We start from the raw sequence: 27,836 nt of genomic DNA, 5'->3' as shown, positions 1-27,836 counted from the left end.
TTCTTGCAACCTGGGCCATTTCAATCACCACCACCACCACCACCACCCCTTCACACATGTAAAGACTGGGAGGGGTCTACTGATACTGCATGAATTTGGAAATAGTGGTACAAAAAGAAAGGATCTTGAACTGGGCCTTAAAACTTGTGCTTTGGTAAGACAAAGTAGTTTCTGTTTCAGCAGATTTCTATGCTGATGAAGTATAGTGTTCCTTCTCTTGGAAAGGATGATCCAGCCAGTTGACTTACCTAGTGGTTATACACATGCCATGGTATACTACCATTTGGTGAATGCCATCTATATTCATCTGCAATGTCAATTCGCAAACTGTGTGCCATAAGAAAAGTGCTAATCTAAGAAATAAATTATAATATTCAAAGCCTATAAGCCCAGCATGCCCATCTAGAGAGTCTTTCATTACTTTTCATCCTTTTTCTCAGACTAATCATTGCTTCTGTATTTCTCCGTTAGATAATGCAGAATTGGTCAGTCCCATTTAGTGTGCAGAAATGCAATATCTACCATATATAACAAGTTGCCTTGTAGTGAATCTGAGGGTCGTTTCCCCACTTCAGAAGTGAAAGTGGAGACAGACCAGGCTTGTAAGAACCGGGCGTTGTTGAGTGAGGGCTAATGCTCCCCACTGCAGCTTGTCCTTTAGGGGAACTCACATTTCTGCTGCAGTTTTTTAGATGCAGCACTCCCCACTGCCCCACTTTCTGCAGCGATCGGCAGGGCAGGTCTCTGTTACGATTGGTTGAAAAAAAATATTTTTCCTTCCTGGGATCAACACTGAAACGTCCCTACACGCACAGATCATCACAAAGCTGCCCAATGTGATTTCCCTGCTTTTGGTGCTGGCTTTTTATTGGCTAGCAGGTTGCGGCGCGAAAATGTGCTGGACTTCCTGGTTGTTCGCTTGTGGCTTCATGATCACGCTGGGGACAGAAACTGTGGGGATTCATTGTGGTGTGTTTTGAGTTAACCTAAATAACAGTGGGCCCGGTGTATCAGAATCATGCTGCTTTCAGCCCACACTGAAAAAACTTGTCCCGTCAAAAATCAGCCCCAATTCCTTCATAGACAATTTTTTTCTTTTAAAAAAAATTAGTCGTCCCTAGCGGGACTAGAACTAACAAGCAGACAGAAGGCTGCATTAGCTAGTTAAGCCACAGAAACTCTAATAGCAGATAGGGATAAATACTAGGCTTTCAGTGAGTGCTCCCTTGCATTGCTATATAAATGACCCTATGTTGCAACATAGAGTCAAATACACGTCGATCTCTCATTCCCCTTTTGCTTCCTTATTGGGCAAAAGGCTCCACGTCACTACCAGGGGTGGGAAACTCAAACCTGGAGTCCTCCCTTCGGAATTCCCCACAGCAGAGCGCGGGGTTTTGCAAAACGTGCTGTTTCGAACAGGAACAGAAATGATGCGCACTGAGAAATCGCGAGAGAGGTGGAATCGGGGCGGCTGCGTTGTCACTGCTCCTGTAGTGGGGAGTGCCAGTGGACCCCATGTTACTTGGAGCAAGTAGCACGCAACAAAAGGTGAGTGGGGAAAAGGCCTAAGGATTAGTCAATTTGGCTCAGTACTGTATGCTCCAATTCGTTGGCTCTCAGGCAGAAAAAGGTATTTCCCAATAGTTGCTGCCAGAGATGCCAGACATGGGATCTTCTGTGTGCAAACCTGAGTTCAAATCAGTGAGCCAAGCTCTTTCCCTTCAGAGAAAACATACCTTCAAAGACAAACCCAAATTTGGTGACACGCAGACACATAGTAGGTGGTATCAGATTTTTATTCCCAGACATTTAAAAATACACCTTTACAAATGTAAGAATGAAGCATCTCCCCAATTTAAATGGCTCTATCAGAATTCTGAGAAACACTGTGAAATGTCAACACAATGGGTGGCAAAGTAAATGTTTTATTTTGTTGACATGTACTCTTGGGGAGGCACTTAGCAAGTATAAACAAAGAGGTGGGCATTTGCAGTTTTAAAATCCAGCTACAGATCATTAATTTTCCTAATTTTAAGCAGATTTTATTTCACAACTCATGAAGAAGTGGTCCAGCTGTTATCATTGCAGCTGTTTCTGACATATATGAACTTTTTGCAGAGTGCCAAACCAAACATCAATCTTGCAATCTACAAAGGTTTTTAATTTGGCTGGTAACAGAGTTCTGACACTTCTGTGGTTTCATTTTCTCTGGATTTGGCAGTAAAGACTCATTGAAAATACCAGACCAAAAATCTGGAAAAGAAAGATGTTTATGGTATTATTTGGCAGTTTCAGATATCCCCCACATAGTCAATGCACACTGAGAACATTTTGTTTGCAAACTTCTTGGATTTGTGTGCAGCTGAAATCTGCTATGCAGACAACCATTGGCAAAATAATTTTTAGAAGTATAATTCCAGAATACTAGGATTTTAATTAAATGCACACTACGGTAAACCTACATTTATCCTGAAGTCCTGATTGCTTTAAAGGGTGAGGAATGTTCTGTGATTAGGTTCTTATAGCTAACACTCTGATGAAACAACAAACTGAAAAACCAGACAATTCAAAAAGCTTTTTTGTGTGCTTCTTCTCCATCTGAATTATGAATGAAAGCTTCAAAAAAACCACATATACCTTTTTTTTTTGCTTTTCCACATTTACCTAACTCCTTTGTCTCTGGAGACTAACACCCTATGCATTACAAGACCAGACTGTAGAAGAAAACAATATTTCTGAAGTTATAATGTCTAAGAATCTAAGAAATGACCAAATCTTTATGATACTGGGAGAATCCTGGAGCAGAGGAACCCAACTGACACCTTTCCTGGTGCCTGATTAGTGTTCTTAGAAAGTTGATGTAGCCAGGTGGGGTTCCTATCCAGCAGGGCTTCTCAGTGACCACTGGAGATCTGATTGGCTATTTAGATTAAAATAATATTGTTTTACTGGAAGCTGCCACTACAGTGTTGGTTTTATTTTCTATCACACTTCCTTTTCCCAGTCATCTTGTCGCCAGTGCTTAGGCTTCTTCTTTGTGTATGGCAATGTTTAGACACTCCAATGATGAACTAGTACTAAATGTAAAAAGTTTATCCCAAGATCATGTTGGGGCATTACTCTTGATTGCACACACACACTCTCCAAGAGTCCTGTCGCAGCATATTGCAGAGGATCAAGGGATACGTGAATCATGTAGTGCAGCCACTCAGCGAAAGTCCTTGGAAACTAGTATGTCTCATTCAAGGTCTGCCATTCTCCCTCCTCACTACCTTCAGTGGCAAATTGATAGCATTGTAGTTTTGCATTTAATTCCAGAACACTATTGATTGAATAATTTTTCATGGGTGAGGTTAAAAAAAATATTAGGGAGTTTAAAATATTCTCATAGGGCAACCAAAATTTTCTCTTGAGATAGATTATAGGAATCAGAATCTAAAATCTAAAATCCTTTTATCTCCTAAGTGAATTAGTTTTCAGGACAATTTAATTACCACTGATATTGGTGTAGCAAAGCTCTTAAAACATTGTTTACAGTTTAAAAACATAGGCCTTTTGTGTTTACTTCTATGGTGTGGCTGGGTGCCTCGATGTGGAGTTTCCCCTGCAGCTCTCTGTTAAAAAGGAGTCTCCTGCTGAGAGGCTTCCTCCACCCCATTAGCATTTTGCCTGCCTGTAGCTTCCTGCTCACCTCCTCTGGGGGAGTTGCAAAACCCAGAAGAAGAGTTAGACTTTCTAATTGGCTAGCTTTGCAGGGGAAGGGAAGCATAAGGAAAGGTTGTGTTTTCCCAGCATTTGAAAATTGTGCAGCTTCTCTAATCTGCAGTAGAGTGGCTTTGGAAGAGCTAAGACAAATGCATAAATGAAAGGAAAGATAGGCTCACTGTGAGGCAGATGCACAAATGGCCTTAAATGGTTTTGGAATTGTGACCTTGGCAGAGGGATGCCGGGGGGGGAAATGGCACCTGGAGACAAATTGTCTCTGGGTGCCCCCCTGCTGTGCCTGGGGGCAGAGCTCCACCTCAGCCCCTGAGCCTCACCCCCCTCCCCTGGGCTCCCAGAGCCCAGCAGCTGGCAGCCTGGCTTCTGCCCTCCCCTCTGGAAGAGCAGAAGAGATAGCCATTCTCCGTCCTTATAAACACTAAGGCAGGGTCAGGGCTCAGGAGGATGGGCCCCACCTCCTGCCCCGCCCTCTGCCCCACCCCCAAGACCTGCCTCTTGCCTCAGTGCTTATAAAAGCACCTCTCAGAGGACAGCAGTCTCTTCTGTTCTGCCCAGAGGGAAGGCAGAAGCCGGGCTGCCAGCTGGTGGGCGCCTGGGAACCCGGGGGAGGGGGGAAGGGGTACCATCCTCAGGCTTCCTTGTACCCACCCATGTCAATAATGACAAGGGGTACCCTTGGTAGAGCTACAGAAATTATTTCTTCACCTGGTGCCCTGCAGCAATGTTTCACCAGAACGACTACTAGTAATACAATTTCTCTTGAAAGTGTTTGCCACAATTTAGTACATTTTTATCCTGTTCTGACTCCAAAGGTTACACTGTGGCATGTGATTCACCCTTTATCATCATCATCCTGACAACAACCATGTGAGGGAAATTATGCTAAGAAAGACTATGACTGGCTCAGACACCTAAGCAAACTTCATCAGTCAAGTAGGGAACTGAGCCCAGGTGTTCCAGATCCTAGTCCAGAACCCTAACCCTGATACTATAGTGGCGCTCAATCAATCAGATAATCATGTAGCACCTTAAAGACACATTTCTGGTTTTGCTGCAACAGACTAACAGCTTCCCCTTTGAAATAAAGCCTAAATAAGTTTTAAAGGACAAGACATAGCCTAATGAAGCATAACCAGGGAGTACACAAAGACACAGGAAGAATCTCATCCCCCTCATACACACTCTTTCCCTTCCTTGGCAATCCTCATATTCTCATTTTTCCCTGCATCTTTTTAACCTTCCCACCCATCAAACAACTCTCCGTCTTCTGATCCAATCTTTAGCTATATTTATATTTATTTTTCATCTACACCCTGCCTGTCTTCACAATGGGAACCCAAAACAACTTACATCATTCTCTTCTCATCTATTTTGCCCTCACAACAAACCTGTTAGATGGGGAGTGTGTGACTGGCCCTGAGTGAGCTTCCACGTCAGGGTAGGGATTTAAACCTGAAATTCCAAAACTTATTCTGAAATTCTATCACACTATACCACACTGGCTTTCATGGAGTGGCTGGTGTTGAAGAGTAACAATCAGCTTGGGTGAGTCATTCAAGTTGGGAGGTAACAAGTCACTTGGTGGCTAATGCTGAGCCTGGACTCAGTAAGTTCTCCTTCAAAGGCTAAAAAAAATAAACCATGGAAAGGGCTGTGCTTCCTCCTTCCTCCCTTTTACTGACAGAAACCAAGGCTTGAAAGTTGCCAATACTGCTACGATTGCCCAGTAAAGGTCACTGAGGACACTTGTTTCTTAAAGTTATAGGCCCTGCTTCTAATTTTTTAAAAGGTTTTCCTCCATTTTTCATTTTAAAATATTCATATTGTTCTGCAAATATGGGGCTTTTGTCAGGTTTGTAGAAAGATGTCTTATTTATTAATGACTTCATTCCCTGGATTTAATCATCCACAGATTTGGCTATGTTGAGAGTTAGAAATATTGGTAACCAATAGTATGTGAAGTGCCTCATTTTATAAAGGACAGTGCCTTGAGACAACTGGTAAGATTTAAATTCAATAAATAAAGGTTTGTCCGCAGCCTAGCACAACTGCCCATGCAGGAGACCGTCTGCTTGCATCTTTGCATGATTTCATGTTCTCTGCATGATCTGATGTTCTGTGCCTCAACTCCTTCCAGTTGACTTTTGCCAGGGCAAGAAATTCTGCTAGGTCTTTGCAGTGGGTGCTGCCAAATCAGTTTTTCAAATGTACAAAGGCAACAGGACATGAAGCTGTTTATGGTGCAAGTGGCAGCTGTGGCTGGAGGGAGGGCTACCAACATCTCTGACTGCTTGGCCAGCTCCGCCCATTTGTAGATCAAAAAGACCTGGCCACAGTTTGTCCAAGCTCTGGTAACTTCCAAGTTGGATTATGGTAAAGCACTTTGTGTAGGGCTAACCTTGAAGACAGTCTGGAAACTTGAAGCATGCTGAAGCTTGGCTGCTGACTAACGCTCAGGGCCATGTGCATGAAAGATCTGCATTGGCTCCCAGTTCACTACTGGGCTCAATTTAAGGAGTTGGTGATGATCTATAAAGTCCTCAATGGCCTGGGACCAGGCTACTTGCGAGAGTGCCAGCCATATAGACTGGTCCAGATGCTGAGATCACTGGGGGAGGGGGGCGGCTGCTGATTGTCCCTTCCCTTCCCTGAGGTGAGAGGAGTGGGGGCTGCACAGAGTGCTTTCTCTGTGCTAGCCTCCACTTTATCGAATGCTGTCCCATTAGAACTCCAAAAGGAGCCGATACTATACATCTTTTGGCATCTACTTAAGACCTCCATTTTCAGCTGGTTGTTTGATTTATGACCAGACCACTGGCTTTTGGGACCTTGCTCTCCAACTGCACCGGGTGGGGGGGGGGGGGATTAGGGAGGGATGGTTTTTTGGAGTATTGGTTTTGATTGTTCTTAGATGTGTTTTAAGGAGATACTTTATATATTTATGATAATGTTTTAGTGTAATATTTAGATGCATTTTTTATTATGCACCCCACCTTGGGATGTATTTGAAGGGTGGGATAGAAATTTGCTAGATAAATAAACAGAATTATGCACACAGAGTAGAAGTTGCTTATTACATCTGTGCAGAGACGTATCCACAGGAAATGGCACCTGGAGAAAGCAATGAAATTGCAACCCCCCCTAAACACCCCAGCTTGGCAAGCGGGGGGCAGCAGCATGCCTGCAAAGACTAGGAGAGTTTTCCCCATATCATAGGCAACCCACATTTGCAAAGTTGGATCCTGGCTTTATAAAGGGGGGAGCCAGCAGGGTGCCTATGAAGATGGGGAGAGTTTTTTCCATTTCCATAGGCACCTCCTTGTTCACAAAGTTGAATCCCAGCTTTGCCAAGGGCAGAGGAGCCAGTGGTGTGCCTGTGAAGGCAGGGGGAGTTCTTCCCATCTCCATAGGTACTCCCCCCCCCATTTTGCAAAGCTAGATCCCAGCTTTGCAAAGGTGGTCGGGAGCCCAGGAAAAGATTGCAGCCAGGGACAAGTCCAGGCAGGATGGAACTTCCCTGGCCTTGTCCCTGCCTCCAGTTTCCTCCGAGCCTGCCTGGAATTGTTAAACATAATTAAACTTAAAACAAACTATTTAGGATTCTTATTCTGTAGCATTTGGGGGGAACTGGCCCACATCCCCCCCCCCACCCAGCTACTACATAAGAAGCTCAAAGAATTTGCTTTGTTTAATTAACTTAGTTTCATGCGACTGGCAATTACAGGCTTTGCAGCTGAGTTTCAGCCCCACCTACATTAGACCTGTGTGTGATGTACTACTCCATAATATCCTCCTTTCAGTAAGAGATATACTTAGAACACTATTTGATGCAAAAATTCTGAAGTCAGGTGGATTTTCCCTTTCCCTTTAAAAGGTGTAAAAGGACAATGTGCCTCCAACTGCAATTCAGCTAAAACATATACCTTTAATTATCAAAAGTTAGAAAAACATCCAGATAATGTTTTACTTAGGTGAAACTGACTAAGGTTCCCAAGGCAAACAAGACTGGTGAGGTATGATTTGGGCAATATTATTTTTGCTTGAATCAGACTGGACAGATTTTTTTTACTCTGAAAGGCAGTGGCTGCCCACCCCCTGAAGCAGAAGACTTTCCTAGTCTTGTTACCAACAGGCTTTTAACTGGAGATGCCAAAGAAGAGACATCTGAATGCAAAACAGGTGTTCTGCTACTGAACTATCAAGCCTCAAGACAGCCTACATTCACTTAGAGTTACATATTCTAAGGGTCTTTAAATGCAGTGAGTTCATTCACAGACTCTTCTTACTTGTGGTACATTTCATCTGGATTGTATCAGGAAAGCTGTGGATGACTAGTACATATATTCAACATACATTTTCACTATTATTCAAGTATCAGGTATACTAGGCCTGTAACCAGACAGGTCAGCCTCCCAGATATGGTTCAGCGACATTTTTGATGTGGATATTTTTTTTTATTGCTTCATAGACTTAGGGGGTCAATGGCAATATCATGAATGTGATCTTAATGTGGCGATATTCCTGTTATTATTCAAAGCTATTTGATAAACCTAAGAGTGTGAAATAGAAACTGTAAGCAACATGAATGCTACATCATCTTTTCTTTAAGACAGTAAATAACTACTTTCAGATGATCTTCTAGCATCAGGGGAGTTCAGCAAAAAAAAAAAAATATATGGATTTGTATACCCCTAGTGGTGAATATGATGGCCAGTATCATAAATTTGTCCTTACACAGAATGCAAATTTCTCACTTCATTAATTACTGTACAATCATCACACGATTTCTTGCTGGATCATTTATACACCCTTTGTTATTTTTTTCAATTAACAGCTTTTTCAGTCTCTTCCAGTTTCAGACAAAGTTTATTAAGTGATGGTATAGCTCTTTGCAGCAGAGTTTAGATACTAGCAAAGAGGGAGAGGAGCACACTGGATCTTCTAGAAGATCTCGGTTTGGTGAACAGTAAAGGTGGATATTTATGAATAGGCCTTATGAACAGGTGAGTTCAAATCACCTATGGTTTTTGCTTCTGTGTGTCAATCTGGAGCAATGCACCACACAGAGAATGCCACTGTTACCTCACCACCAGAAATGTACCAAAAATTTAGAATAGGAGTCCAGTTGCTCTTTAAAGACTAGCGAGATGTTTTCTAAATCAGAGCTCATTTCATCACATGCATGAAGTGTACATCTGAAGTTGCAGCCAACTCATGGCAACCTACCTCTGCGTATTATTCCCCCCTTCTATTGTTTGCAGCTTTTAGTATAAACACATCTGCTTAACAGATGTATATCCCATGCATCTGACGAAGTGAGCTCTGACTCACAAAAGCCTCTGCTGGAATAAATTCTGTTAGTCTCTAAAGTTTCAATGGATGCCTGTTTTATTTTGCTACTATAGACTAAATTGACTACCCACATGGACTTAGCACATAAATATGTTGTAATGTAGTGACAACTTGATTTAATATCAGGCTTGCCTGACATTTGACACAGCAACCTCGATGTCCTTTCCTCCATTTTATCCTTACAGTCACCTTGTGAGGTAGGTTAGGCTGGCAATGATAACCAAGCAAATTTCCATGGCAAAGTGGATATTCAAAGTTGATCTTCCAGATCCAAGTCCTTCACTCTAACTACTACAGTAAACTGCACCCACACTTCTCTGGCAATGCATGTTTTAGATCACACATACCTCAATAAATGCAAATCCAAATGCTATCCCCATGAGTATGACCATGTGGCTTTTGAAGAAATCCACAATTACATCTCTGCATGACTGAAAAGCAAGAGAGACACAGTTACCACATCCTAACCAATAAATGGCTAAGCAATGGAATGTCGTGATGACAAACCCTCCACCAACTGGAGAACAGGACTCAGTGAGTCCTGCTCATCCATTGGTGGAAGACATTCCATCACCTTCCCGCAACCCAACCCAACCCAGCCAGAAGCAGCAGCAAATATCTTCTCCCTCCCACCCCAAAGAGCCCATCATACCTGGCTGAGCAGTGGCACCTGGGTGCATGTCGCTTTGCCAGCCCGGCAAATCCCTTCTGCCTCCCACCCCTGAAAGCCCATCTCAACTGCTGGAGGAGCGGCACCTGGGTGCAAGCTGCTCTGCCAGCTCTAAGAACCCTCCTGCTTCTCCCCTGCCCACCTCCAAGAGCTCATCCCAGCCAGCGGAGCCATGGCGCCTGGGATCATGCTGGTCTGCCCGCCCTGTAAAGCCCTCATGCCTCCTCCTCACCCCCAAGAGCCCATCTTGGATGGCGGAACAGTATGACATGAGTGCATGCTGCTCTACCGGCTATGAGGGTTCAACCCCCCTACAAAGAGCCCATCCTGGCCAGCAGAGCAGTGGTGCCTGGGCACATACTGCTCTGCAAAACCCTCCTACCTGCCCCACCCCACCCCACCCCACCCCACCCCAACCCTTCCCAAACCAACCCTTCCCTACCTGCCCCACCTTCCAACCCTTCCCAAACCAAACCAACCCTCACCTTCCAACCCTCCCCCACCCTAAGCCACAACTTCCCACTCTCCCCAAGCCTCACCTTCCAAACCTCCCCCACCCCAATCCTCCCATTCCACCCTCCCTCATCCCAAGCCTCACCTTTCCACACTCTCCCTCACCTAAGCCTCTATTTTCCACCCACCCCAATCCTCAACTTCCATCTACTCCAAGCCATGCCTTTTCAACCTCTCTCCCACACCCATCTCCCTTGCAGCCATGGAGGTGAGAACCATTGCCCCAGGAGCAGAGGGCAGTGAAGCCCATTGCAGGGAGAAATGCTGCCTCCACCACCCTTTGCTAGGGCCCATTGCATCTCCCCTGAAATGGGCTTTGCTGCTTGTGTTTTTATAAGTCTCTGAATCACCACCAAGAAAACTGAATGGGTAGATTGGAACACGAGGAACCAGAAGTGTACTGGCCATGAGGACATGTGAGGTCACATGTCCCCTGAGAGGTCACATGTGTCGGGCGCTGGCCATTAAGTCATGTCGGGGCAGAAAATCGCCCCCACACCCTTCCTCTCTCCCCCTACATTCATTGCCTGCATGGCCATGCTTGACATGCTCAGATCTGACTAGGCTCCTTCCGGAGGAGCCCCCCACCCAAGGGGGAACCACCTGCCTCTCAGCCCCTTGGCTGCCAGCCAGCCAGCCAGCCAGCCCTTCCCTTGGGCCCAGTGGGCAGCAAAGGTGGGTCAATCATCCCTCCAGCCGCTTCTTACCTGTGTGGCAGCTGGGCTGCTCCTTCAGCCAGCCTCCGCTGGCTGAAAAAGAAGCCTGGCAAGGCCGGGCCTAGGTGAACCTTCCATGAGCCTGCCATGCGCCCCTCAGCTCGGCCCCACCAGGCTGCTCCTTCAGCCAGCAGAGGCTGGGCCGACGGGTGGCCTGGGGCACCATTTTCCCCTGACACGCCTCTGCAAGGAACACTCACATAAAGTTGTCTTATACTGAGCCAGATCACTGGTCTACTAAGGTCAGTCTTGATTACTCTGGCAGTACTTCTCTTGAGAATCAGAAACACAGTCTTTCACATCATCTATTACTTGATCTCTTAAAGTGATGATGCTCAATCATGTGATTAATAGGCTAGTATGATTTGCTACTAAGAAACTGGTAAATCTCACCCAGCCAAACTGGTGTAGTCTTGAAACTGTGTGTGACTATCTGATTTAAACCTTTCAGACAAATGCCATACTGAAAGCAGTGGGCCTCACTTCTAAGGAAACAACTATAAGATTGAGCTACAAGTCTGAGACTGCATCTCAGACAGTGATCATTTCCATTCTTGAACCTCATTAAAAAAATTAGCTTCAACCCTATCTTCTATCATGAACTGGCTACTTCCCCAGTCCATTTACATTTGGTATAATAGCTTCATATTTTTAGCATGAGGGCACATTTGGTGCATACCTTGTTGGCTCATAACACCAGTGAAGTGCTGCAATTAGTGCCATTTTGCTGATGCATGCCCAGCATGTTTTTTTTTTATACAGCTTTTAGGACTGAACCTCTAACATGCTGGCCTCTTCTATCATGTGAGCCATCCCTAGCAGCTTTCCTCAGATGAACTGCTTTTTTCCCCCTCAGATGCCTCTGTGCTTTTGCCCACTGAGCCTGTGGGCTGAGAACCCAAGAGCAAGAGAAACTATAAAATGAGCCAGTGAAAGTGAAAATATACCATTTGGAGTCCAAAGAGCTTGTGGCATCTTCTCTATCATAGATGTTTGCAACAAAACATTCAAAGGCTTCAATCTATGCATTGGGGCAGAACAGTATGCTATCACCCCAACGGGGTGGAGTAAGGAGGTTACATATATGAGTTGGACCCTCAGGTTCACTTCCCACCAGTGAAAGAGCACTTCTGCCAGTGGAGGATTGCATGCAATTTTTATTAATTCCCACTTCTCACTGAAGACCTCGACACTGTGTCCAGGGCAGGCAGAGCAATCAGTCCACAAACTTTGGGGCAGCACAGGGAGCAAGAAGGAGGGCAATACTGTTCCACCAACAGAGCTCTGGATCCAACTCTTTGTACTTCCTTCTGGTATTCCACTTGTGGAATAATGTCGAATGCAGCATGACCATGACAATAGCATGAAAGCAATGGTTTCCATGATTCTACATATTCTGTTTTCCTTGTTCATCATTAAGAGGAAGGTTCTTTCTGCAAGGCACAATTATACCTGTGTACCACCAGATTTTTTTAACCTGAGTCTATTTTATCCCAGTGTGTCTGACAGCATGGCTGCCCATTTTTTGAAGGAATCCAGTGAAGACTGGGAGGAAATACTCAAGCTTGTTTTGCACGAGCCCGGGACTTCTGTATTTACTTCGGAAGCATATCTGAGCATGCCCGGTGTCCCGCATTCTGATTGGCTGTTGTTTTTGAGTGCCAACTTGAATGAACATCTGGTGGGGAGATCAGGCGGCTGGGTGGGAAAAATAAACTGGCCCTCCTCACGATTGGTTTTTGCACTGCAGCAGGCTGTAGCAGGCTCATCCTGGTTTTTTTTTAAAGAACCTCCATTTGGCAGTTTTTTAATACCCTGGAATGAGGGAAATATTGTGGGGCAAACCCACTTTAGAACCGAGTCCCGTGCAGAATTCTTGGCTGCACAGGTATATTTTTCTTGCTCAAACCAGGATATTTTGACTGTGCAGAAATGACTGTTTTGTCATCTAGTTTGTTAAATATATAGAATTGCTGGGAAAACTATGGTAACTTTGGCTGTCAAACTCTGAATGTAGAGACAGTTTATGAAAAGACACTACAAAGTTGGTCAGAAAGTCCTCATCTTATTTTTACCTTGGTGTATATCTTTTTACCAGTTGAGGAGCAATCACTGCCCCCTTCATCTTCTTTAAGACATAAACAGCCATCTTTAACACTAGCACTTGAATCCCAGTCCTTTTCTCCATTACCTAAACCGCAACATTTGTTCTGCAACAGAGGAGAAAGAGCAAAGAGAATGTGGGGGTTTACTGAAAAGTGGAATTTGCCACCTTCTGAAAATCTCAGAGCCTTTCATTTCAAAGAAACTGTAAACAGTGTGAAGAAAGATGCATACAAGAAACTTGGGGACAGTGATAATAGGCAGGTGGGGTACACATGAAGTAAAGAAATAATAAAGATGAAGATGTGTAAAACAGATAAAAGAAAGGTTGGTTGGTAAGTGGGAAGGAAAGAAGGAAGTAGAGAAAGGGGAGAGGATATGGGGGCTGCTAGAAGGAGAGCAATAGGAAATCAGGGAGAAGGGGGTACAGTGGGAAAATGAAGTGACTCTTCCCACAAGTCCTTGTGGGTTCCCTAAATTTAAAATAGATAATACACGGTTAGGGTTGCCAACTCCAGGTTGAGAAATTCCTGGAAAGTTGGGGGTGGAGCCTTGAGAAAGCAAAGTTTGGGGAGGGACCTCAGTAGGGTATAAATGCATAGACACCACCCATTGAAGAAGACATTTTCTCCAAGGGATCTAATCTGTGTAGTCTGGAGATCAGTTGCAATTCCAGGAGATCTCCAGGACTCACTTGGATCCTGGCAGACCTAGGATATACAGAACGAGCATTAATGATGAACTTAAACAGCAATGAATGTTGCAACCCAGGAGTGTGCACCACTTTTTTCAATATTTTCTTAAGATTCATATCTGATAAATCCATTTTTTTAAAAAATCAGAAAAAAAGTCAGTTCCCCATATCATTATAGGGGTTTTTTTTGCTTTTAAAAAAACTATCTCAACATTTTGGGTTTTACTAAATTTTATGGGAAATCTTTGAGGGACTCAGGGGTGGGGGGCAGCTTTTAAAAGTAGAACCACCAAAGTTGCAGCATAGCAGCAGGTGACTCTCCTTAGAAGAACACCCAAGTTTGGTGAAGATTAGGTCAGGGGTTTCAATGTTATGAGTCTCCCAAAAGGGTGCCGCCATCCCTTCTCCATTGGAAAAAAGGAGGCCCCATAAAATTGGACCCTTTGACCCAATGTTCACCAAACATGGGGGATCTTGTAAGGAGAGTAACCAGCAGCTACATTGCAAGTTTTTTGCCTCTACCTCAAAGAACTGCCCCCTTCCAGAGCCCCACAAAGATTCCCTAATAGTTTTCTATGCTGGAGATGGGGGGGGGGACTGTTTTTCAAGCTAGAGGCACCCCATTTACAGCATAGCTGCTGGTTACTCTCCTTACATAACCCCTGAGTTTGGTGAAGATTAGGTCAGGGCCCCCAATTTTTATGGACCTTCATTTTTGTCCATCTGGGGTTCCACAGCCTCCAGTCCAAGAGCACCCAGCACTAACATTTCAATTTTCTTGTTTTGTTAAAGGCAAATTTCTAGCCCTTAAAAATGCAATGATCAATGTGAAAATCTGTGGGCCAGTATCTGGTGCTCTAGAAGACCATGGCAGGTAGTGGGATTAAACATGATTGCCAGTTGGAGGCCTGCCAACTGACAAGAAAACTAGCCTGACTATTCCTTAGGGCTTTCAACAGTAGCCCTACCTGTAAACACCAGCAGGTGATGCTTTTTGCTATCATTAGGGGATCAGCATTATTTATGAAAATATTAATGTCCCACTTTTCCTGGGGGTAAGGCCCACTGAATGAAGTGGGAGTTACTTGAATGTAAATCTGCTTGGCATTGCTTCCCAAATATCCTTGCAAAATTTCCTTGCAGCTCCACCCCAGTCCATACGGTACAGGTACAATGGAAGTGTACCTGCTATGGTCAATGCCAGGTAGGCAACCCTTCATGGAATTTTAAAATACACATAAAATACACATATTTGTTTACCTTTTTCTCAAATTCACGAAATTTTTGTTGAAATGTTATATTTGTTTTCAGTTGATCCACAATACCTTGGAAGGAGTTGCTCATGGCACTTTCAGCCTGGAAAACAGCACACTATCAGTCAGTACATTTGATATCAGTCCCATACAATGGAGTCAAAGCTAGTGGAGAACACAATACCTTTGACTGATATACTGCTCCCAATATGCCTGCTACAATCTGGAGAAGAAGGATCAGGAGTAACCCTATGAAAAACTGATGAGAAAAACAAAAAGCAACAATTAATAATTCTGAGCACCAGGCAAGGGGATGATTATTTCTGTTTAATTTGATGATAGCATTGTAATGCTGGAATGCAAACTTAAGCTTGAAAAGCATAATCAGACTGACTAGATGCAAGGATGATGGAGCTCTAAATTCAAGGGCAAAAGAATTTGAGAAGAAATAACTTCCCATAAAAAATGACAAGAATCTATTTCTTAACATTCTGTCTTCTATACAGTTATGAAAAGTACAAAAGTGCTGAACACTTCTACAACCAGAAACCCTACTTAGACCTGAAGAAGCACGTGCTAATAAATCAGTTGTTATATCTGAATGTCAACACTTTCTCTGCAAGGCTTATAATTCTGAGTAGTGGCATTCCTAATACATGACAGTGGACTTGCTCTCCCAAGAGTTCATGGGAATTATCCAACCAATATTTTTAGCCCATCCTTCCCTCAGAGGGTTAAAGGAGCCATAAATCATCCTTCCCTCATCAATTTCTTTTTATAGCAGTGCTGCAAGACAGCTGGTGCAAAAGAATATCTGGCCCAAAATGATCCTTCAGCCTTCCTAGCCAAGTAAAGATTTGAATCCAGACATCTCTAGTTCTTGTCGGCTACTGTAACCATTATTCCACACTGGCGGACTTATGTAGTCCTCTCCATTCAATAGAATGATACACTGCTTCTTTCTAGAGCCATGCTGATTCTATTTTGTGTATCATCAAGGGTCGTTGCCCCACTTTTAAAATGACGTCGATACTCACTGGTTTCGTTTGCTCCAGGACCTTTTTAGCGCAGGGTCATGTTCCCCACCGCAGCTTCTGCCCTTTTGTCCAATGAGCACGGCAACAGCACAGCAGCTAGGCAGGACTCCCCACAATCCGCTCAGGGGGTGTCCTGATTGGCTGCTGCATTGGGCTGCGGCGGGAAATTTTTTTAAATTTTCAACTGGACAAATCAACGTCTCCATGTCTATTTGAGCACACAATATGCGTCTATGCCCATGTGCGCTCAAAATGACGTGCAGACGTGGATCCCTTGTGTTAAAAATAAAAAAATTAAACCAGCTGCGCGTGCATTACGCACGCCCCACCATGCCCTGATTGGAAGGGAGGGTCCATGTCACTAAGCGGCGGGAAAATGGAAACCCAGGGTAACCACCTGGGTGTCCCCATTGCCCCGTGCTCCGCGGGGGGTAATCCAAAAGGCGCTGTTCCAAACAGCGCCAGAAATGACGCGTGCTGAGGGGGCACGGGAGCGGCAGAGTCGGGGCAGCTGCGTTGTTGCCGCCCCTGTAGCGGGGAGTGCCGCTGGACCCCACGTTACTTGGCGAGAGTAGCGTGCAACAAATGGTGAGTGTGGAAACGGCCAAGGATAACACTGGCTGGATCATGGGCTGCATCACTTTATTTACTTCATTTACACCTTACCTTTCTCCTCATGGGGACCAAAACATTGTTCTCTTCTCCACTTTATTTCACAAAACCACTATGAAGCATGTTAGGCTAAGAATTTGTGACTGGCCAAGGTTACCTAGCAAGTTTCACAGCAAACAGGGGATTCAGACCTAGGTCTCCCAGATCCTAGTACAATACTCTAACCATTAAACTACTCTGGCTGTTTAAATGCATAATATCCTGAAGTAATCTGAAGATCAACAGCAGTGGCTAAATAAATTGTGGAGGCTGACAAAATGAATGAGAGAAAGTACCGTGTGAAAGAGCGGTTGGGAATCAGCGTGACTGCAGTTGCCGCTTGGGGTGGGGGCAGGAAGGAGTCCCAAAGCCCAGCCCTAGTAAGGGTGGAAAGGGACAGACAGGCATTGTGGTGCTTGCTCCGTGACAGCACCAAAGAGGAGGCTGGACCAAGCCTACAAAGGCTCAGATCAGCCTTTGTGCTGGCCATGTACTCATGCCGGCCAGCAAGTCACTGGCCGCCTCTCCCTATAATGCTTTGGATTTCTGTTAATGTATATTCTTGTCATAGCCATGTGCGATTTAGCACATGGGTATTGATCCAAAAGGGCCGAAGGGGGGGAACTAGGAAGCTACCCCTCCCCTGCTGATGGGGAATGCAACGGCAAGAGGCCAACCGCCCAGCTGAGCATTACATCACCGGGATGTTCTCGCAAGAGGCCGACCACCCAGTGGAGCTTCACAGCAGAACATAGCTCCAGTAAGAGGCCGACCGCCAGCTGGAGCTCCAGGGGCCATATCACAGAACAGATCAAATCCCATGCTGTGCCTCACGCTTCTGATTGTATAATAAATTGATGGCTATGGCCAAATATTTACCCCAGCCAGAAGTGTAGTGTAGTTATTGGGTCAAACACTTCGGCCAAGGGTGATCCCGCCATGAATCAAAACAGTACCACCCTGGTCATTTGTTTGGGAAGCTTAGTGTAAGTGTTTTGAATATGGAAACTGTACCAGTAGAAGCATGCACTGGCTTTCCTTTATGGCTCCACAGCAACCCAGAAAACCAAGCACCATGATGATGGAACCCACAGCGATAAGAAGGTAAATGCCAGAAAAAAAGCTGTCATCGATGTTTAATTCCTGGGAAGAGAGAGAAGCAATATCTCAAATACACACCAAACAGCTGGAGCTCACAGATAGGATTCTTTCCTAAAACAATAGGAAAACCAAGTATTTATTTTTCATTTTATTATTCTAATTTTATTTATACTCCACCTTTTCTCTTGGCTCAAGGTGGGGTAGAATGGAAGCAATAACTTGCTATAGATTGAATTTATCCCTTGCATGCATATAACATCATAGGTCATGCCTTGAAATGGGTTGCCTACTTGCAGATGGGGACTGGAGTTCTCCCAGAATTACAACTAATCTCCAGAAATGTGTTTCCCTTGGAAAATGGCTGCTTTGGGAGGTGAACCTCACATCCTGGCTTAGCCCTCTCCCCTCCTCAAACTCCTCCCACCACAGGCACTGGCCAAAACCTCCAGAAATTTCCCAAGCTGGAGTTCGCAAGCCTACCTTTGTGCAACAATTTAGGACAAAGCACTGCACAATACAACATTTTCAGTCAATCGTGATCAGACAGCAGTGGGGGGAAAGAGGTAAGGATGGGAGTTGTACTGCCAGCAGTATCAACAGGGATCCTCTAGTAATAGTGGCACTGCCACCAGAAGCTTGAGTAATTTCTCAGAAATCTGAGTGACAAGACCCAGAGGTCAAGCAGGTTAAAATATTCCATCTAAAAATAGCATAACTGACTGATACCTGTGCCAGTGTTGGTGGAGGACTAATACCAGTTGCTGCCCCAATGAACATAAACCTTCAAGATACAGCTGGTCTTGAAGGAAGATCAGGTTACAAGCTGGCTCTGGTCACAACAGTGGAATGCTTTGATCCCTACCCATTTCCAAAATCTCATCCAAATCCAGTTGAAAACATAGCAAGTTTGGGTGCTGTGTGGTTTCCGGGCTGATTGTGGCTGGCATCTTCAGGCGTTGATACCATCCTGAAGATGCCAGCCACAGATGCAGGCGAAACGTCAGGAGAGAATGCTGCTAGAACACGGCCATACAGCCCGGAAACCACACAGCACCCAAGTGATTCCGGCCGTGAAAGCCTTCGACAATAGCAAGTTTATTTTGAAAAGTTTGAAGTGGCAGCCCTATGAACACATACTTATGTAGGACCCGCTTCCTTCCAATGAACAGTACTTCCTTCCAATGAACATTCAAAGGATTGATCCTATATTTGTATCATGTTTTTAAAAATGGAACTGATTTGGGAGCAACCAAGTAGCTAAGCTGTCATCAAAGATTTTATCATTAAAGCATCAAAAGCACATAGCTGCACAATACTGGGTCAAATTATTAGCAGTTGTTATTGCCCATCAGCTTTGATCCTGTCAAAAAAAATAAATTATTTCTATAATAATGTAAACAGTGGCAGGAAAAATGTAATGAGGTTGACAGTTAAAAGCAGCATCTGAGTTAAAGGAGCCCAGCTTTGAACATGGCGCCAACAGCAGTTCCCAGACAATAGCTTAGTCTGATGATGAACACTGACTATGCAGGTGCCCCAGTGGCATATGAACTCAACATTCTGCCTGTTTTCCATTGAAAATAGAGTCCTAATATCCTTTTAAGCAATTGAGACTGCCCCAACATTTAAAAAATAGTATTATAGGTGGAGAAAATGCATATTATTAGCCTTTATTTCTGAACTTTATGGCATCATAAAATTAAATCAGCTTCCTAATTAATTTTGGGAAGATGTGCAACAGAGCCAAACATATATTTTGAAACATGAGCATGAGGAAGAAGCCCAATTATATGGTGTGCATGAGTATGTTGGAGAAAATATACTTACTTCCTGAGCAGATTTGCTTACACGCAGCCAGATAGAGACTCCCAGAATAATACAACCACACACCTGGCCAGGGAAAGAAAGTAATCTGCAGTCATTTATTGCAAAATGGTTGTTTTTCATTATTTGTATTAAGTTTATTTGCACGGCTTCATAAACTTGAATAAAGTTAGCTGCACGAATCACAACACAGATTATTCCCAAGCAGGTCATCTCTGATCTGTGGTGGGCCCTATGACAGTCCATAAATGTTAGCAGGCACTCTTTGATCCTGAAGGAATTGCATGTAAAAAAATTTCTGCTTGGTCTGCTTCTTCTCTCCCTTGTATTATTCTTCAGAAATACCTATAATGCTAGCCATTGCTCCAAGGAAGAAAATCACTATACTCCTAAAATGCATTGTATTATCTATGCAAGATCTACATTTGAACATTCACATTTTCCTCTCCTGAAATTAATTTTTTCTCCTCCTTCTGATGTCACAGCCCTGTAGTGCAGCTTCAGAACAAGTTTCAGCAAAGGACCATTAACCCAGAGGAATTGAACAGTATTCTTCATACAATTTACACACCCAGTAACAATGGGCCAAGTTGATCATTCTATCAAAACCTGGAGTGCTTGATTCAACTTTGAACAGTTTTTCATTCCTGACTGATCTCCAAGTATCCAAGAAGATACGTAATTGTAATCTCTACCTGTTCTGTTCTTAGGGTTCTTTTTCATATCAGAGAAGAGACCCCCACAGTGCAGTCCAGTGGACACAGGAAGAATAAACGTTGGAGAAAATGATATCCAAATGTTAGGATTTGCTTTGCAAAAAGGTTACACTAAAAACGCCTTCAGGTAATTGGGATATATAGGATAAAGTAAGCAAATTTGTTAATCCTCACCTATTTGGTGAATAGTTCAAATATGAATTTGTTTTGACAGCACAATCCAAGTCTCCTTTCCTTCCTGATCCACACCCCGGTCACTGTGCAGTACATGTGTAACTTGTGTTATTTTCACTTTAACATATTATTTTATTTGTATTAAAAGATTTGGAATTTAAGGCATAGGGAGCAAAAGATCATAGACCAATAGCAGTTAGTTAAGTTACCCAGTGCAAGTGCCCTACCACCTCAGTCAATCTGACCTGAGAAGGACTAGAGCTGAACTGAAGAAACTGCTAATTTTTTAGAGGTATGTGACAGGCCCAAATGGGGGTGTGGGGGGGGGGGGTGTGTGTGTGGTGCATGTTAGAATTTCCTTTTCAGGTGATTATAAAGGATTTTTAAAATCAAACTACTATATGTTGTTTAAAACTCTTTCCCCTGACAGAGTCTGGCCAACAGCAGGAGAGGACTCCTAGAGCTGAACAGAGGAAATGCTAATTATTATTTTTGTTCTGAGTGCCCTTTCTGAAGGGCACTAAAGATCCTATCTCTACAAATGTTGCTTGTGCATGGACATTATGATTCAATTTTACCTCCAGTTGCAAAGTTGTTTGGCTTATGATAAATGCCTTGTTACCATGAAACTTATAACACTTCAAAAAATTTTCTTTTTGAAGCTATTTCACATTTTCCTGTCAAGTCACAAGGGTGCTGTCATTTGCCATTTCTGCACAGACACTTTAAAACATTTTGGAGTAGGAAATAACACATTTTCTCCAAAGAGTTCTACATTATTTTCCCAAAAAACGTTTTGTTTACAGCCTAAATTTTTTTTAAATGCACCATCTGTTCTAGTGATTCTTTTGGCTGAAACATTTTTAAAGGCTTCATTTTTGTGCTATCCCCTTAAGATGCCTCTTTGTGGGTCACTCCCTACCTCAGAAGCCCCTTGCCATTTTTGGAGCATTTCAGAGATTTTGGAGGGTTTAAACTTCACAGTATTGACGACAGAAAACTCAGGGAGATTTGTACAGAAATGGCCATTTATTGATTTGAACCCTCCCGCCCCGCAAATCTCCAACTGGAAAATGCAAGTTAGGAGAGGGAGCTGTGTAGCCAGGGTTCTGCTGGGTAATACATGTAATATTTCCTATCCTATAAAAACCTGTGATTATTCCAATGACTCCATATTAAGAGCAGTATAGTGTACATATGACTGATTTTTTTCTTGACATTAGCAACCAGGATAGTACGAGCTGAAAGAAAACACTGTAAAATGGATGGATAGACATATTTAGGGGAGCAAGAAGACAGGTGATCGATTCTGGTTATTCATTGAAAAGCAAAAGGTATTATCTACCTGCTCAAAAGCATGTATTCCTATATACAGGCAAGTTACACAAAGGTATTTTGCAACTAATCATTAAAACTAGATCCCAGGCTGAGTGAAACTGCTCATTTATTCTTCTGCCCTGCTTCTCTCCCATGATCACATCTATTCCATAGAGTAGATTATAAAGGATTTTTATAGGAAAGTTTCTCTACTGCAAGCAGTAGATGGCAACCCAAAAACTGTATACAACTAGCAATGCAATCCTAACAATTACTTTAGTCTAAGCCTATTCATTTTGATGGGTTTAAGCGGGAGTAACATAAGATTGTTGTGTAAAACTGGTACTGTTTTTCTGCCCAGTGTTCCCAGTGACCACTCAGAAACAAATTAGAAAGCAGACAAATGGATGAGATGGAGCAAATGAGAATGAATTTTGTCAGGGGGGGATTAACTTTCTCAGCTGCAGTTAGCATGCACCTCCCCTTCCTATTCCTTCCCTTCCTTCCTTAAACTTTCTTTAAAAATGTTATTCAAAGGCGGGGAATGACACGTTTTAGGAAGGCATTGCCCTCAGATTGACTTGCTGTAGTTATAGTTTGCAGATATTCTGTGACCAAGTTGCTTTTAAACTGGACAAAATCATAAAAATTATTGAATGATATATTAACACAGCAGTAGAATGTGACAAGTAGGCCTTCTGAGCTCTTTTTCACACAACATAAACATGCATAGTGGAGGCGCGTAATACCCACAATGCCCCCAAAACATACATTTCCTCTGATTAGGGCATCATACATACTGTCAACGTTGTTACATGCTACACAAGATCCACGGTGCTGTGTAGCATGAAGCGAAGCAGAAGCATGTATGATACCTAAAGACAAAAATACCCATAGTCACTAGAAATCCAGCAAACACCGGAGATTTGGCAAGACCCCGTGGTGCTCTAGGAAGCAAGGCAGAAGTTTCTAAAGTCAAAATCTTTATCCACATTCTTCTTAACAATTATGTTGCCAAATTATTTGCTCAGGATGGCAAACACTGCTGGACATATCACTAACACTTATGCTACGGATGCAAGCATCTAGGTGGGACCTGGGGATCCCCCAGAATTAAACCTTATCTCAAGACTACAGAGGTCAACTCCCCTTGAGAAAATAGATTCTTTGGAGGGTGGATTCTATGACTTTGTACCCCAGTGAGGTCCTTCCCCTACCCAGACTCCATCCTCAAATCTCCAGAAGTTTCCCAGCCTGCATCTGGCAACCCTTCACCCCATCCTCCAGAGACCCCAGGCAATTCTAATTTATGCCCATGCAAGACACAATTTTCCTGATCCTGAGAAGGCAGTGCATTCACACAAAACTGGGCTTCTGTGCATGCTTCATGAGCTGAATCAGAGATCAAGCATACAGATTATTCTGGGTATACAGTCCCCATATCAGAAACTGCTATATTTTAAATCCATTGCAACACAGTGGCAGCAAACCCTAAGTGCTTCATTTTACAGAGTTGTAGAACTGTTTTTTGACCTCTTACTTTCCTATCCCAAACTATATTTACTTTAAAAACTCAAACTTACCCAAAAAATAAAGTTGAAGATGAACATGGAGTACTTCATGCAGCTACTCACACCCGCCATTTTCTATGTCAATCCAGTAACACAAAGATGATCAAAAGAAAGCAAGAGTTCTCCTCAAATAATTCCTGTTTCTAGCTCTTAAACCTCATGGGCCACTTCCTTTGCTGGAACAACAGAAAAGGAAGTAGTGAGAGACAATAAAGAATTATTGGAACCTGCATATCCTGTAGATAAATATTAACCAGCTATTTTCAAAAAGTACCAGTTAGAGTTATCTCTGACATGCTCTTTGCAATTAACTGAACCAATGTACTTTACAACCACAATCTTACTTGTCACACACCTTAAAAGTAAATATATGTATATACTGAGATCAGGTAAAGGAGAGGAACCAAGAATGCAAACCTTCAATGGAAAAGCAGTATAAAGGCTAAGAGAATGTGTAACAGTTCCTTGCACTAATGTTGGTACTTTTTGCATGTTTCTTATTACCTCAAACATGGGATATATGGTATCCGTTTCTGCGAGAAGGATGCAAAAATCTACTGCTGCCATTACTATTTTAAGGTTTACCAACTCCTCTCTAAACCACCATTAAACCACCATTTTTATGACAGAGTTTCAGGGAAAAATACAGTTGGCACTTTACCACATTTTTATAATTCCTTATAATGCAATTGATATCCTGCTTTTAGGGGTCTCTCTCTGCATACACAAAGCAAGTGAACAAGTATAAAATGTGTTTTGTTATTTGTTTCATTTATAATCAAATATATAAAATCACTGATATTCAAGGTGTATTTCAAAACATGAAAAACAATTCAGTTAGACAGCCTAAGACATACAACAAACAATACAATAGGGCTAGAATTACAGAATTAGAAAACAATAGAAACAAAACTGTCTGAGGCATGACATTACCAGGATTCTTGGAAATCTGAGACCTAGCACCTGCTTGTATGATCTTTGTCCTTTCTGGCTCTTTAAATCTTCTGGAGGGATGTGTGGACTGATAGATTGGGTATGGGAAATAGTAAATGCTTCTTTGAGAGAGGTAGAGCATGCCCCTACCTGTAACAGGTGTTGTGGCCACTCCTAAAGAAACCTAAACTAGACCCAAGACATTTGAACAACTGTCATTCAGTTTCAAATATACCATTCTTGAGCAAGGTGGTTGAATGAATAGTAGCTGGATAACTCCAAGGATCCTCAGAAGAAATGGATTGTTTTGATTCTTTCCAGTCTAATTTCAGGCCCATTTATGGAACTGAAATGGTCTTGGTTACTTTGGTAGATGACCTAAACTGGGGGATGGATGGGAGAAGTGTGTCCATTATGCATGGATTGCTTTTTGTGATGCTCTTCACTCCACAGTGGAGTCACAGTGGGGTATCCTTGTGTTTCCTTGTTTACATATCAGGTGGTACCCCACTACCTGCTGTGTGGTTTGCCTGCCCTCACTTCAGGATTGCTCCCCATCAATCATAAAATTGCCAGCGTTAAAAAAAAAACTTTAAATTTTATATCAATATTTTTTGGTTTATATTGATATTCTTCACATTGCTATTGTAATGGCTTGTTATTATTAATTTTTGTTTTGTGGGGGAAAGCTGGCCATTGATCCCTTGGTTTGCTCACTCTCAGGAACTGCAGGGCTTCCAAGTTCTGCAGCGCCATAAGTGTAAGCATGTCTGCAATGAAAACGCTGTCCCAAAGAAAACATACAGTCAAGAGAGCAACCATTTTGTTTCCTATCTTCAGAGATGATCCATTCTGATTGCTGAAAGGCCTATAAAAAGTCCTTTTTCCTTATTCATTATTTCACATAGCTTCAAAGCAGGTGTTGACAGTTAGTGGTCAGAGATGGCTGTACTGTCCTCCAAGGTCAGACTCCTCATTACTGGGTATGAAATCATCTCATTAACTGCAGCTGGGTAGGACTGAACATCTAAGGGGTTAATTAAGTAATTTTTGTTTTAGGAGGGAGAGGTAGTTTGCTCACCTTCCAGAGAGTTGTCCTGAAGATGAAACCTGATTGGTTAATTACTGATCACTTGATGTGGCTGAGCTTATACCGTAAATTAGTTACATTAGTATTAGGAATTATCTTTTGCTTTGTTTTATCTCTGCCTCTAGTCTGCCTGAATTCTATGTTAGAACTCTGTATATGGACTGAGGACTCCTAAGTGCACTTTCCCTGCAAATGTTTCTTTTTAGTAAGTATTAGATTTTGTTGTTTTATTGTGTAACTAATTTGCCCCTTTTATATTGTGTTCACTGTTATATTTTTAAAAACCTTTGTTTTATAATTCTTTCTTTACTATAATTTTTAAAATTGTGTTTTGGAGTACTGGTTCAGAGTCCAGGGCTCAGCACTGCTATCACTCAAAGGCCAGGTCAGGCCTCTGACATACCTTGCTGCAGGGCAGACCACCAGTGTATAGGCCCATTCCACACCACACAATTAAAACATTTTGAGGTTGGAATATAAAATGTTTCCTTCAGGAAAACATGAAATTCCAAGCACGTGTCATTCTTTCTTATATTGTTCGTTTTCAGTGAGGTGTCTTCAAAGCTATAAAGATACAAGTCTTCACAGCTTCAAACACACCTCACTGAAACAAAAAAGGGGGAAATGACACATGCTCAGAATTGGAAGGCAAAACTAACTTTATTCACGTGCTTTATACATTGAAATGGCGCCGGCTGCCCTGCAAGTAAAAGAAACCCCAGTGGAAACACAGCAAATGGCATATAGCACGGAGACTCTCAAGTGGCAAAAAATGGTGAGAAGATAGAGATCAGACGGATCTTGCATGCCAGCCTGAGCAAACTCAACCTGGCCGGCACACAAAACCTATGCCCCTCCCATGCTCTTCAAATGCTGCTGGGTTTTAACACCATGGGAGGGGGGAGATCAGAAGATCTTGCATTCAGGGCTGAGCAAACACAGCCCAGCATGCAAGATCTCTTCCCCTCCCATGCTCTTCAAGCCCTGCGAGCTTCAAGAACATGTGTGTGGGTGTGGGTGTGTGTGCAATCAAACAGACCTTGCATGCTGAACTGAACAAATTCAGCCCAACACACAAGATCTATCTCCTTCCCATGCTCTTCTATAAACCGTTTAAAAAGAACCTGGTTCTTTTTCCTGCCACTTGTTCTGTGCTACGTGAACCAAAAAGGCCAAAACAGTTCTTTTTAAAATGTTTAAAGAATATTTTAAACGATCTGTGTGGGGAAAGCCTATAATCAGCCTTTGATTCAATTGGATCTTTCAGTGATTTTCTGTACCATCAATTGTTATCCCTTTCTGCTCAACTCATGTAGTCCTTGCCAAAGCCCATGGGTTTCCTCATCTACTGGATAAACATGTATGGACACTGGAGGGTCTGGTTGCCTGGCATTTAGCTTTTGTATTGTGAAAACAAAAAGTTTAGTCTAGAGATCTTGTACAATGCTTTATTTCCATTAAAGCCACAATCTCTGTCCAGTTAATAGCATTTACTGCAGGTAAAAATGCATAATTGAGCTGCAGGAAAGGCATAATTGAGCTGCAGGAATTGAGCTGCAGGAATGCTAACAAAAGGTAATCTAACTGCATGTATCTCTGTATTGTTATAGCCAATGGCTCAAACAATAAACACTTGACTTGAACTTGAACAAAAGGTAATGTTAGGTATCAGTCATTCTGGAAAAACTCTTTTCAAACCCACTTGACAGTAAATAAATTGAACTAAGGCTGAGGATACCCACACTGAAACCACCCTTCAGTCTGGAAGCTTACTGGGACAGTCGCTGTATTTTAGCTTCGCATACTTCACAGTGTAAAATGGGAAATTGTGTGTGTCTGGGTGTGTGTGCGCACATGCGCGTGTGTGTGTGCATGTGTGTGCGTGTGTGTGTGTGTTGACAACCTCCCCGGTCGAATCCCCACTACCGTCTTAGCCAGGTTTCACAACACAAACTAACCAGGTTTGAGGTCGTTTGTGTTGTGAAACTTGGCTAAGACGGTAGTGGGGATTCGACCGGGGAGGTTGTCCCTCAAACCTGGTTAGTTTGTGTTCTGAAACCTGGCTAAGACGGTAGTGGGGATTCGACCTAGAAAGGGGCTGGTAGTGGAGGCATGGGCAAAGCATCTTTCTGCCTTGAATGATACGATATGCCCAAACCACTTTGGAAAATGTAGTCTCATTATTGTCTGATACCCTGGAACTACATTTCACAAGGTATATCAAAATGCTACATGGACACATCAGAAAGGACATTGGAGATGCTGACTCTCTATATGGTTTCACTAGTGCCAACACCAGGAATTTCCCTGTAAGTTAAATAGTCAGTCCAACCCTGGTCCTCACAATGATGCTGGTTCCTCAGGTTCTGCCTCTGGGAAACTCCTTGTCTTAACC

The 27,836-nt window shown here is 43.0% G+C and overlaps 1 protein-coding gene across 2 annotated transcripts in view; it reads right to left on the bottom strand.

The window, feature by feature from the left end:
• Positions 1-1,790: 1,790 nt before the first annotated feature.
• Positions 1,791-27,836, bottom strand: part of TSPAN8 (tetraspanin 8) — a 67,086-nt gene continuing 41,040 nt past the window's right edge. For both annotated transcript variants that reach the window (XM_048501877.1, XM_048501878.1), the window contains exons 3-10: positions 23,431-23,594; positions 19,644-19,706; positions 17,730-17,858; positions 15,212-15,286; positions 15,035-15,130; positions 13,053-13,187; positions 9,426-9,509; positions 1,791-2,256 (exon numbers count right to left, since the gene is read on the bottom strand). In XM_048501877.1, coding sequence (XP_048357834.1) covers positions 2,203-2,256; positions 9,426-9,509; positions 13,053-13,187; positions 15,035-15,130; positions 15,212-15,286; positions 17,730-17,858; positions 19,644-19,706; positions 23,431-23,490 — 696 coding nt within the window. In that variant the 5' untranslated portion in view covers positions 23,491-23,594 and the 3' untranslated portion in view covers positions 1,791-2,202. The remainder of the gene's footprint in view (positions 2,257-9,425; positions 9,510-13,052; positions 13,188-15,034; positions 15,131-15,211; positions 15,287-17,729; positions 17,859-19,643; positions 19,707-23,430; positions 23,595-27,836) is intronic.

The sequence above is a fragment of the Sphaerodactylus townsendi genome, linkage group LG06 (genome assembly GCF_021028975.2).
Source record: "Sphaerodactylus townsendi isolate TG3544 linkage group LG06, MPM_Stown_v2.3, whole genome shotgun sequence".
In the NCBI taxonomy this organism is placed as follows: domain Eukaryota; kingdom Metazoa; phylum Chordata; class Lepidosauria; order Squamata; family Sphaerodactylidae; genus Sphaerodactylus; species Sphaerodactylus townsendi.
Note: the sequence above shows the minus strand (reverse complement) of the source record. Positions and strands in the feature narration are given on the sequence as shown.